General features: G+C 44.5%; 3 protein-coding genes across 4 annotated transcripts; 2 read left to right on the forward strand and 1 right to left on the reverse strand.

Annotated features, from left to right (window-relative positions):
- The first annotated feature begins 221 nt into the window (after positions 1–221).
- Pak3 (p21 (RAC1) activated kinase 3) lies at positions 222–9,205 on the forward strand. Its single transcript, XM_020943931.2, has 2 exons — positions 222–3,130; positions 6,891–9,205. The coding sequence occupies exon 1, from the start codon at positions 1,190–1,192 to the stop codon at positions 2,897–2,899; it is 1,710 nt and encodes a 569-aa protein (XP_020799590.2). The 5' UTR covers positions 222–1,189; the 3' UTR covers positions 2,900–3,130; positions 6,891–9,205.
- LOC110177283 (methionine synthase reductase) lies at positions 9,135–11,031 on the reverse strand. 2 transcript variants are annotated; one of them, XM_020943932.2, is made up of 2 exons: positions 10,873–11,031; positions 9,135–10,822 (listed from the first exon to the last, which is right to left on the reverse strand). In XM_020943932.2, the coding sequence occupies exons 1-2, from the start codon at positions 10,993–10,995 to the stop codon at positions 9,548–9,550; spliced, it is 1,398 nt and encodes a 465-aa protein (XP_020799591.2). In that variant the 5' UTR covers positions 10,996–11,031; the 3' UTR covers positions 9,135–9,547. The 2 variants fall into 2 exon arrangements, with proteins under 2 accessions (XP_020799591.2, XP_086697325.1); XM_086841199.1 differs by having other exon boundaries at positions 9,406–10,822; positions 10,877–11,029.
- Ttc1 (Tetratricopeptide repeat domain 1) lies at positions 11,017–12,119 on the forward strand. The gene is made up of 2 exons (XM_020943934.2): positions 11,017–11,679; positions 11,746–12,119. Exons 1-2 carry the CDS (start codon positions 11,171–11,173, stop codon positions 12,032–12,034), a joined length of 798 nt encoding a protein of 265 aa, XP_020799593.2. The 5' UTR covers positions 11,017–11,170; the 3' UTR covers positions 12,035–12,119.
- The last annotated feature ends 63 nt before the right edge of the window (positions 12,120–12,182 follow it).

The following is a 12,182-nucleotide window of genomic DNA, read 5'->3' on the forward strand; positions in this document are numbered from 1 at the left end:
TTTCTGCTTGCAGGGGAAGGATATTTCTTTAAATATACTCTGCCTGAGAGCTCAAAAATTGAGATTTGAAAATCCGCGCCAATTTCATTAACAACTTATCGATACCTCCAAATAAGGAGGAATAGATTTATTAGCAGAGTTTCCAACCTTTTCCAGAAAAGTTATCGATGTTTAGAAGTTATCGTGAGCCTAAATTAGTACGTTTTAGCGCCGTACACATTATTTTTCAGTTGGTGCAAGACAGTCACACTGTAAAATTTAATGACGACGGTAAAGATACGCGCGGTTGTTCTTCGGTCCGTAGTTGTAAAAATAAAATAAATTAATATCCACTCAAAATAACTCCGGTGTAATCCGACTGAGGACTATTATTACCACAAAACTTTGCTATACCAATCTAATACGTGCTCCAGAGCCGTTGTGCGGGTGCGAGTGCGATAGCGACAGTGACCGAGTGCAGCAGCCGATTGCAGCGAAAGAGGAAAAACCCAAAGTTGTTGTTGCTCGCAAAATAAAATCAAATAAAGGCAAAACTAGCTCTAACGCTCCTGCTGCTTGGCCATGGCCCCCAGGAAAGGTTAAGAACGGAACAGCAAAGGGAGTTTTCGGCACAAAAACAACAACAACAAATACAAGAAGAAGACGGGCCACTCCTTTTGTGTCCGACTCCGAGATGTGTGCGTGTTCGTGTCCGCGTCCGCCTTTGTGTATTGCAATTGAAAACTGGTGATTGCTGAATAAATTAAGGCTGCGCCGAGCTGAAATCGTAATTAGCGGAGCGAGCGAGGCAATAAAAAGTGAAAATCTTCTGCGTTTTCTTCTGTCTGCAAAAGAAGAAGTAGAATAGGCGACGACTACAGCTACAGTTAGAGATAAGAAGAGCTCGCGCACCCACACAAACACGCGCAGGCCGAACGGAGTGAGTGTGCGTGTAAAGCCTCTGTGTGTGTGTGCGTGTGAATGTGCTTATGACTCACGGCTGGGCCAGTGAGCGGGAGAGAAAGAGAGTGCTGGCTTGAGCTACCTACGGCAACAAAACGAAACGCAAACAACAACAAAACGCCGCATGAATAGAATTTCCCAAGTTGAGCGTAGCTAATCGCGTTGGAAGAAAATTCCAAAGTGCCCCCGCCACCAAACGTACTCCGCGCAGAACAGCTCGAGAGAGAGAAAGAACGCTGGTAGAAACATGAGCTTCACCAAGTGGTTCAAGAAGAAGGAGGCAATCTCCGAGATCGGGGCGCCCACAAATTTCCAGCGACACTTCCACGTCTCCCGCAACCAGGAGACGGGTGACCTGGAAGGCCTTCCCTCACCATGGGTGCGACTCATGAACTCACAGATCACCCGCGACGAACAGGATAAGAATCCGGACGCGGCATACCATGCCGTCAAGTACTACAACTATTCGATCAAGAAGAAGGAGAACGAGGTCTTCAAGCCCTTCATCACCGAGGATGTCATCCATGAGGAGTCCAAGGAGATCGAGAACTACGTCAACTACAAAAACAAGCACAAGTCGCAGGACCCGGAAAAGTCTGACGACGATGGCAGCTCCACGGCCACCGAGACGGAGAGCAGCAGCGGCTGCGGCTCCTCTGCGGGCAACAGCAACAGCAGCAGCATCAACGACAGCAGCCAGCAGTCCACGGTGCCGCTAGACGTGCTGGGGGATGTGTTCAAGGAGCTGAAATCCAACCTTGAGCATCGCGAGACGCTAAAGGCGAATGCCTCATCGCAGGATCCGCCACCGGTGCCGCCCAAGAAGTCGCCACACGCAATGCCGCCCAAGCCACAGATCAAGCCCAAGCCCCGGGTCACCCAGAAGTTCTCGAGGACCTCCGATCTGCGGCGGGAGGAGGAAGGCGACCACCAGCACAAAGTCAACACGGACACTATCATCATCAAGCCGGCGGCGGGAGCAGCAACGCATGCGGACGGCGGAGACGATAATCCGGACGAGACGATACTGCGCCGCTCAAAGGAGAAGCGGGCACACAAGACCGATGCCGAGGTCTATGATGAGCTGCGTGCCATCTGCAATCCGGAGGACCCGCGGGAGCGCTACAAGACCACCCAGGAGGTGGGCAAGGGCGCCTCTGGCATCGTTTTCATTGCCGGAGACCTTCAAAACGAGTCGCAGGTGGCTGTAAAAACGATCGACATGAAAAACCAGTCCTCGAAGGATCTCATTCTCACGGAAATCCGGGTGCTAAAGGACTTCAATCACAAGAACCTGGTCAATTTCCTTGACGCCTATCTGCTGGAGCCAGAGGACCAGCTGTGGGTGGTCATGGAGTACATGGACGGCGGCCCCCTCACCGACGTCGTCACCGAGACTGTGATGAAGGAGCGCCAGATCGCATGCGTCTGCCGGGAGGTGATATACGCGATCAGTTTCCTGCACGCCAAAGGCATCATCCACCGCGACATCAAGTCGGACAACGTACTACTCGGCATGGACGGCTGCGTCAAGGTGACGGATTTCGGCTTCTGCGCCAATATCGAGGGTGATGAGAAGCGCCAGACCATGGTGGGCACTCCTTACTGGATGGCTCCCGAGGTGGTCACGCGCAAGAAGTACGGCAAAAAGGTGGACATCTGGTCAATCGGCATCATGGCCATCGAGATGATCGAGGGCCAGCCACCATACCTGTACGAGACTCCGCTCCGTGCCCTCTACCTGATCGCAGCCAATGGCCGGCCGGACATCAAGAGCTGGGACAAACTGAGTCCCAACCTGCAGGACTTTCTGGACCGCTGCCTCCAGGTGGAGGTCGACCGGCGAGCCACCGCCGATGAGCTGCTCGCCCATCCGTTCCTCAGCGACTGCAGTGAGGTGAAGGCGCTGGTGCCCAACATCAAGGCGGCCAAGAAGGTGCTCCGACGCAACGTATAGTTGCTGTGCAATCACCGGGCGGCACGGCTGCTTTACGCGTGATCGGAATCGGGATCTATCCCGTGTGTATAATGAGTTTTCAATGTAAATTTGTTTTGTGTGGACGCAACCGGAAGCGGAACTGGAACTGGAACTGGAACAGAATGCTGATCGTAGTCTTTGTAGTGTTTACAACCATAGAAATAGCGAGAGCGCAGGACTAGGACCCGGCAACTCCCCGTCAATAAAAAGGTAAGTTCCGACCATATATTCCCTTTAGCTCCCAGGTAGCTAGCTTAGTTTGTTATTCATTGGAAGCGATTTGCGTTTCAACGAAAACCTTTTCGCAATGCCAAATGAGGAAACGGAGGCAGTCGGTTTTTTTGTTCGCTGGGTTTGTTAGTCTGAGAGCGTCGTCGTCAAAGAGACCCAATACCCAAAAACGGCAATAGTTGGCTTTATCTTGAGTCGCTTAATCAGTAACTGACTCCGTTTCGAACAAAAGATTAAATTCGATCAAGGCTGTGCGTTAGCAAGTGGCTTGTGTCTTGCCATTGTCTGTAACGTGTACATATGTAAATATTAACCAAAGAAATCCAATGTACGATCGTAAAGCTGGAATTATAAATATACATCACATTAAGATGAAAGAATAGGTCAGTCAGAATCTTATGTAAAGAAATTTTTCTATCTGTTCAGTCAAATATTTACTTATATATTTAACGAAAGCGCTGCTGACAAACTGTTAGTTGGCAAATTGGCAATGCGTAGTTCTTATCAATATTGAGACGTATCATGTATACATATGTATCTTTATCAGGTTCAATAATTTGCACACTTTCAAGTAAATATTCATACAAATATTGTATGATTGTAAATAATACGAAAACATTTCAATTGTATTATATTGATGATGAGACCTATACTTTACTCGAACAGCAAATAATCTAGCATTTTATTGTTTCCTGAAAGTAAACCAGCTAATTTTAATAAACAATTCATATTTCTTGGGAATAATCCATTTTAAGGAGTATTTTTGAGTCTGGGCATCGCTCTCACTCTCTCTCTCTCGATTGCAATTACTCTCGTTTAAGAGCATGTGTACCGTTATTCGGCGAGAGGGCCTACCTGCAGCCATCCCTTTCGTTTGTTCACCTATTACGTATACAACATGTGTACGTGCAAAGTTTTTTTTTTGTGCAAGACAAACATCCCATTGAAAAGACTGACAATCAACGAAAACGAAAGAAGACGCGGGCGGCAACAACAAAATGCAACAAACAACACAACTAAGTACACAATTCAACACGCTCGTTCGCATTTCCTGTTTGGAATATCGCTTTGTCTGGCCAAAATATTCATACATCATAATAAATGATACAAAAAAAAGTAAAGTAAAAAAACTTTAATTCATACGCAGACAGAGACAACACCCACACAAAGAAGCGTACATATTTGTATTTGCCTTATCAGCCGCATTAAAAAAAAAAAAAAAAACACTATAAGTGCTATTGTAAGTCCCCCTTGCAAGTCCAGAAATCGGTGCCGAGTTTATCAAATTCTTAGAACAATTTTCGTGCCATTTCGGTGTGATAAGCGGACAAAATAAAGCTACGATCGCCGGAGAGTGAGAGAGCGAAAGTGGTGGAGTCAAAGTCAAGCAGGGGTTTGTGGGGTGAACCCACTGGGGTGTGCATGTGTGTGTGCAACACAAAGAATGAGAGTGTGTATAATTGCTTCTCTCGCATTTAGTATCTTCTTCTGCATGGCGTGCACACCCTCCTCACTCCCTCCCACTCAGTCACTCAATTTAATTGCCTTTGCTGCATGGCGGAGTAAGCGAGAAAGGTGGCGGCAACGACGCGACGTCGCGACTCCGTTGAGCTATTTTTACTCTCCCCCACTCCCACTACAACTCGCCTTTTCCCTTAGGTTCTTCCGTCCTCCTCCTCCACCATTCCCCGTCATTCTGTTATATGCATGGATCTCTAGGCTCTTTATTTGTTTATATTAGTGGCGCATACTTTTGCTTTCCGTTTCACGAGGGAGAGGGAAGTCTTGAATGCCAAGTGCAGGAGAGAGTGAGTGAGAAGGGCTGTGCAGGAATTTCGCAAAAATTAAAATGTGCGTTCTTCTCCGTCGTCTTTTTGTGGTTTTTCTTCCGTTTTTTTTTTTTTTATTCTCTGACTTCTGGGCGTGGATCTCGATGCTGAGGCCAAAGTACGCCATGGGAGTGAAAGGGCCAGAGCGGCCGTGGATCCCCTTTTCTAGGCGAGCGACGCCCCGAGACCCAGAAATAATGACTAAACCACTCACATTTGGTTCGATTTCGAATGATAATTTCACCTTGCGTAAAAGGTTTTCGGCTGCCTGCGTGCCTGTGTGTGTTTGTGTGAGTGAGTGAGCGAGTGAGTGAACCACACACATGGGTTGTTATTGTTTGGTAGCTATGCGGATTTTTAGATGATTCATTCATTACTTTTCGGCCAGCCAAGTTTTTTTTTCTCATTCAACGACATCAAGGGGGCTGTTTGTAATATAACCCCTTGACAATGCAAGTTGTGTATTATCCGCCTGGCATTAGTAACACTGTTTTGTCAGAGTTTCAGTCCGCCTGCGACAGACTCATCCATACACAGGCACAAGCACAAGCACAAGCACAAGCACATGCGCTTGCTGCATGCAATACAAATAAATACATATATTTTTATTGTGCGACTCATTGGAACGCAATGCAATGCAAATGCAGTGAAAGAGAAATAACACGATCCACATGCACGATCCACCGGATCCACCAGTGAACTTCATGTGGCACTCTCCGCATCTGGAGCGCGCTCTCATTTGCCTGTCAGTCAGCCTAACGGTTCTTCTCGATTCTGTATTTTTGTCGATGGAAAATTGTGAGGGAAAAACTGGGTATCTTGTGAATGTGAATGCCAGCCCAGAGTTTCATTGAAATTCAAGCGTGACTTTCGAGCGGGTGGCCGCTTCACATGCTGATAAATATAAACAATTATTGCACTGATAATTGCCGCGCTCCGCTCTCCCATGGCACAAACAACATCCATAGCCTGAGAATAAACTGATTTATATGCCGTGCACTTGCTAATGACAGAGAGCCAAAAACAGAGAGAGCGAGAACAGCGCCTCAAAGTGATGCCAAAATATTATGCAGAAACCTGAAAGCATAATAAATATTATTGTATTACTCCATTTAACCTCAACCTCTGCTAAATACAAAGCGAACCCCCAAGGCTCACCTGCCGTGTAGCGGTCTATATTTAACGGCTGCTTGCCGGAACCTAATCAGCTGGCAGTATCAAGTGCGCTGATAAGAAAAGCTTGCGTCGATAACGAAACAGTTGTATGATTAATTCACTTTACCTTGCGGTCCCCCTAAAATTTGTGTTTTTATTTTCTGTTTTCAAGCATACTATCACAGTCTAGGGCAAATTAGTAGGTAGACTGGGAAGGAATTTGTTTAAGCTTGGTTTAGTCATTGTTGAAGAAAATTTAAATTGGGTTTAATCATTTTGCTTGCTATAATAAAACTAGATTTATTTTTTCCTTAGCATATGAGTCATTTATGAGTCATATTATACAACAAATTGAAGACCTAATTAGTTTATAATACAAGCATGTGTATTGAAGAAAAATTGAGGGTAAATGCAGGATTAAATTGAATCACAATTTGGAAAAAATATTAATAGTAATATTAATAAAAAGTTGTTTTACATCTCATATATTATTATTGAAATGGAAAATTCCATTAAAAAATAAGTAATACCTTTTGATGTTTACCAACGTTTCTGTCCTTCACTGTAGTGGATTTTATGTAAAAACGTTTATTTAACTGTGTTGGCAATTATTAAAGGTCAAAGTGTTAATTATGCGCCAATTGTGTTTGCCTTTCCTAACCGCCACGAACCCCAGACCCCTCTCCATGGCTGCAGTGCAGCATTTGACCTGAATGCCAATATTTACTGACCATCTCGTTTCATCTTCTTTTCAGCACGTGACAGCTACAGCGAGAGGAGCGGCGAGACAACAAGAAGAATCACAGAATCCCGAGGAATCCGAAGCCGTAGCAGCTGGGATCCATTCCGCATCGCTGGAGACGTCGACGGGGTTGGGGTTATTGCTTAGATTAGATATTGTCCTATGGCAAAATTAGCTTACTTCGTACATTGCGAGAATGTATGTGAACGACCGACCGACCACGCACACAAGCACGCACATATGATATACATATAGATACTGTAGTACTGTATTATTTACTGTAGTGACATAAGTTGGATTACTCTTTATATACCCGTATATATATATACATAATTGTGATTTAAGCGATTTTATCAAATCTGCATTATGCAATTCTACATAAATTCGTCGTATAGTCCGTAAGCACAAACAAAAAGGAACCCCAAAAGAGCAGAGAACATGCAATACTTGTTGTAAATTACCAAAAAGGCGATAAATGTAGCAAGTGGAAGCGAGTGTAACAAGTGCCATTAGGACTAGAGAGAGCTAGGTAGGCAGCAGCAAGCGACACACAGCAACGAAATTATCTCCACAGTTCATTGTATTTCCCCGTCAAATACGGATATCACTAAATCAGATAGATAACTAATTAGATGCCTGGCCTGAGCATGTAAATTAGCTGATAACGAAAACAATGTTTGATATTCCATTTTAATTAGTACAAACGTAAGACTAACGAAAATGCAACGCAAAAGAACATATTTAATAGGCAGACTTCCTTGTTCTTCCTTCCGACCCTCGGATCTGCCATACACCGCACAGAGAAACCTATCAAGATAGAGATGTTATATAACGCGTGTGTCAAATAGCTATGAAGAGAAAGAATATCCCTAAAGGGAGTTTATATGCATATACGTGGTGGTATACGTACACTAAACCTAGTCCCAACGAAAGGGAAATACGAGCAATGCCAAAAACGAGGAGAAAATAATGCAAAGAAGAAAGTTTTGAAAAGGATTTAATTAACAACCTAGCATAGCCTTAGCCGAAACAGTGCTTATACTTTTGGCAGATATCCATAGTAGTTTTCCATCTGTGTTTGTGTTTAGTTCAATTTGTTTGATGCTATTTCCCACCACACTAGATTTATCCGAAAACAATCTTTAGCTAGTCGCCAACTCTTGGTAGGAGTTATTCTATTGAAGCACAACGAAGAATGAGGAGGATTTAACTAAGAGCTGTTTGGCTTCTTTACTTGTTATATACATATACACGCGTCGTACGACCGATAGGGTTTATCTTTTACTTGCGATTCTGATATTAGTAGCCAATCGATTGCTGCTGCTGCTGCTGCAGATCGGTTCATAGTTAAATTTTATATATACGATACGATACGAGATCCCATTTTTTGGCCTACAATTATAATTGTGCATTCATAATTTTCAATGAGCTTATTAATTAATCGAAAATTTACTTGATTTTTTTAGTTTAGCTTAAATTAGTAATGAGTATTAGGCAGGGCAACAAACGAAGATGGAGATGGAGATTCCATAAGCAGTAGAAGTGGGTTTTAGGAACAGAGACATACCCGAACTTACATATTCGCAGACACGCATTTAGGACGAACGAAAATATTGCAATTAATAACGTACATTTAATTGAAACTTAAGTCTTCAAACAAGAAACAAAGAACAACAAATGGTAGCATAATTTTTTATACGCAACTTTTATTGCAAATTGTAAAGGAGATTGAGGAGAAAAGAAGCTGACATCAATTTTGATCGATTCGTAATTATATATATATTAATATACAACACAACAAGAATTGGCGCTATTTCAATTAAACAAACTTAAACGTAGTTAAAATACAAAATGCATATTAATTAATGTGCAAGGTCAAGACCCGACTTGCCAAAATAAACGTAAACAGTATGAGTATGAGTATGATAAACAATACGGGATATCCATATTTAGAAGGAGGAACAATTACGATCCTCCTTACCGCTTTTACGGTCGAACATTTTAGATTCAATGAGCAAATTCCACCATCAGTTTTATGTTTATGTATTATGATGCACACGTATTCTTTTGCTTGGAAACCTAAGTCGTAATCGTACTACTTTTATTATATATATGTCATTATTTAGATTTATCTTGCAATTTTATCAATTAAGTATACCCAAACACACGCAGACCTAAAAGTCCCATTTAGTTTTTGTATTCGTCCCCATCCATCCACTGCGATTATACTGAAGATTATCCCTCACGATTGTATGTATTTAGTTTTAGCTTGCACTGTATTTTTATTTTGTGTTGTTAAATATATCGTTATTTACTTATTCGACCAAAGCAACTGGATGATAATTCTGTTGGGTAAATATTTACTTTTACAGCTGTCGTAATGTTAGCAAGAAAACAAAGCATTACCTATTTTCCAGATGGAAATCGTTTAAATTAAAGAGATCTTGCTCCTCAAAAATAATAAGAATAAACTCTCGAGCTCTCTACACGACTGGATTTAATTCTCTGACATAAAAACAATAGTAATATATCAACTTAATTCGCTCTTATATTTACCCAACAAGATTTACAAAAGAAACTCAAGTAAAAGAAAGTAGATTACAGTAACATTAATATATATAAAAACATAAAGACTCCTTGGTTAGTGCTATTTTTACTGCTCCTGTAATCCTACAGCCACACGTCCTCGCGATATTTGCCCTGCGTCTTTAGTTCCTTAAGGCGGCGCAAGGCCTCTTCTTCATTAAGATTAAGCGTCTTTTGCAGGCATACACTTAAGCCATTGGCGATTGACTGAGATATCTTGGCGCCATCGGCGCAGACATAGAGCACAGTATCTGGCTTCAGCAGAAGCTCGGCTAGCTCTTCAGCATCTTCCTCCAGAAGCTTTTGGACATAGCACGGGGATTCCCCACGAGAATAACAAGTGCGTAATCGCGACAGCACCGTGGATTGCTGCAAGGCCAACAGCTGATCTCTCTTCAGTATGGCCTCTGGTGTCTTGGCACCTACGTACAGCCAGGACTGACCCTTGTTATGATGATTTTGCTGCTTCAGAAGTTTTTCCTTGTGTCCCAGGAAGCCTAGGAAGGGGGCCAGGCCAGTTCCCACGGCTATGAGTATTTGGTTGCTGCAGAGATCCTGCTCTGTGTATCGGAATGTGTTGCTCAGCCGAGGATAGATGAAGACTTTGGTGGACTGCTTATTGACTTGCTGGACTATTCCTTCCAACATGCTGGTTGTTACTCCGGGCTTGTGGCTAAGCAGGGAGTAAATGATACGGAGCTCCTGGACATCGCTATCCAAGGGAGTATTGGCTATAGAGTAAGGCCGTGGCAGTAGACGTGGCAGATGCTCTGCCAGGAAGGCCAGCGGTGGCTTACAGCTGCCGCAGAGGTCAAGAATGTCCGACAGCTTCAAACCTTGCTCCAGGATAAGGGAATTGTAATGGGCTGTGGCCTGCTTTGAGGACAGGCAGGCCAGAAAGCTGCGCTCCCGTTCGTTGCTTGTAAAACCGGCCAGGGCACTGAGGAACTGCTTTTGTGGAACGCTTCCGAGGGCCAGGCAGTGTGTAAGGATCTCCCGTGCAGTCGTCATAGGCGGTATGTGTGCGGGTACCTTGGCGTTCTTTTTGGCGCAGTTCAGGACCAGCTTCAGATAAAAGGGGGCTTCAGCCTTGACCTTAAGTTCGAGCCGAGAAAGCAACGCATTCACCACATCCGGACTGTTACTTGGCATAATTCCGATGGTGTCTCCTGGTTGATATTCAAATGTGGACTCTAGTACTAGCTCTACCACGCGCTTCGTCCCAGTTGCCATATCGGCGGCCACAAGCACGTTGCTTCCCTTTACCGCTGCCGGCATTGGTCGTGCCGCGTCCGAGCGGGCGAATGGAAACTTCAAGACATCGCCGCATCTTAGTTGGGCACATGTTTCGCTGATTAACTGCAAATAACAGCGATTAAATATGTTTCCCAGAGTTTCGCCGCGCTCACCTGCTCCTCGCCTGTGAAGCACACCTCCAGATTGCAGTCCAGCGGCTTGGCGGGTATATATTCACTCAGAATATACGCCTCTATATCCGTTTTATCCGGATTGTGAGAATCGGAGCCGACCATGATAAATAGAGTGGCATCAGCCTGATCGCCAAAATATAACTTATTCGCGATAATTCCCTAAAATTCCCTCAGTTATCGATAGGCAGGGCTATCGGAAAGCATGAGGAATACAATTTGTTGCTGTCCAACTCGAAATTTCCAGTAGATTTTAACAGGATTTATCTTAGAAACGGCAATGGCAGGCAGCGCCAACAGTGACGACGAGTTCCATGATGCTATCGGCGAGGAGATCACCGAGAAGGAGGCCAGCAGCACGCGACTGAGCGAGAAGGACGTGGACGAAGTCGTGGAGAAGCACAGCCAGCTGAGGTTGGATGACGAAGCGGAAGAAGGCGCGGCTGGTGGAGATGCCCTGGTGAAGCAGCCAGACTCCGAAATGTCCATCGAAGAGTTGCGGGAACTGGAGAAGGATCTCAGCCCTGAGGAGCTGGCGGCGAACAAAGAGAAGGCTAACAAACTCAAGCTGGAAGGCAACGAGCTGTTCAAGAATGACGACGCCGAGGGCGCCGTTAAGATCTACACAGAGGCCCTGGACATCTGCCCCTCGAACAGCACCAAGGAGCGGGCAGTGCTTTACGGCAACAGAGCAGCTGCCAAGATTAAGCTGGATGCCAATAAGGCGTCCATCGACGACTGCACAAAGGCTATCGAACTGTGGCCTGAGTACGTGCGCGTTCTCCTCAGGTGAGCTATGCCGGTTCCCTATAATCAAAACATGGATCAACTAATAGTGTGTGTATCCTCCCGCAGGCGAGCCAAGCTCTACGAGCAGGACGACAAGCCCGACGAGGCTCTCACAGACTACAAACGCGTCTCCGAACTGGATCCTGGACAGCAAGAAGCTCGCGAGGCACAGGTTCGCCTGCCACCCATCATCAATGAGCGGAACGAAAAGCTCAAAACCGAAATGCTGTCCAACCTAAAAGACCTGGGCAATATGATACTGAAACCGTTCGGGTTGTCCACACAGAACTTCCAAATGCAACAGGATCCCAATACGGGCTCCTATTCCATAAATTTTAATCAAAAACCAAGCTAGTGGATATAGTTCTGTTGTGAGTGTGAGAGACAGCAAATAAGTTGATCCGAGAAAAGATTTTTTAAATAAAATTATAGTTACTGGATGGATACTGTGTTGAAATGTAAATATTGCATCCTAAAAACTCCCAAAAAATAAGTAAATACTG

The sequence above is a fragment of the Drosophila serrata genome, unplaced genomic scaffold (assembly GCF_035046125.1).
Source record: "Drosophila serrata isolate PLE 108 unplaced genomic scaffold, ASM3504612v1 contig_110, whole genome shotgun sequence".
Lineage (NCBI taxonomy): Eukaryota > Metazoa > Arthropoda > Insecta > Diptera > Drosophilidae > Drosophila > Drosophila serrata.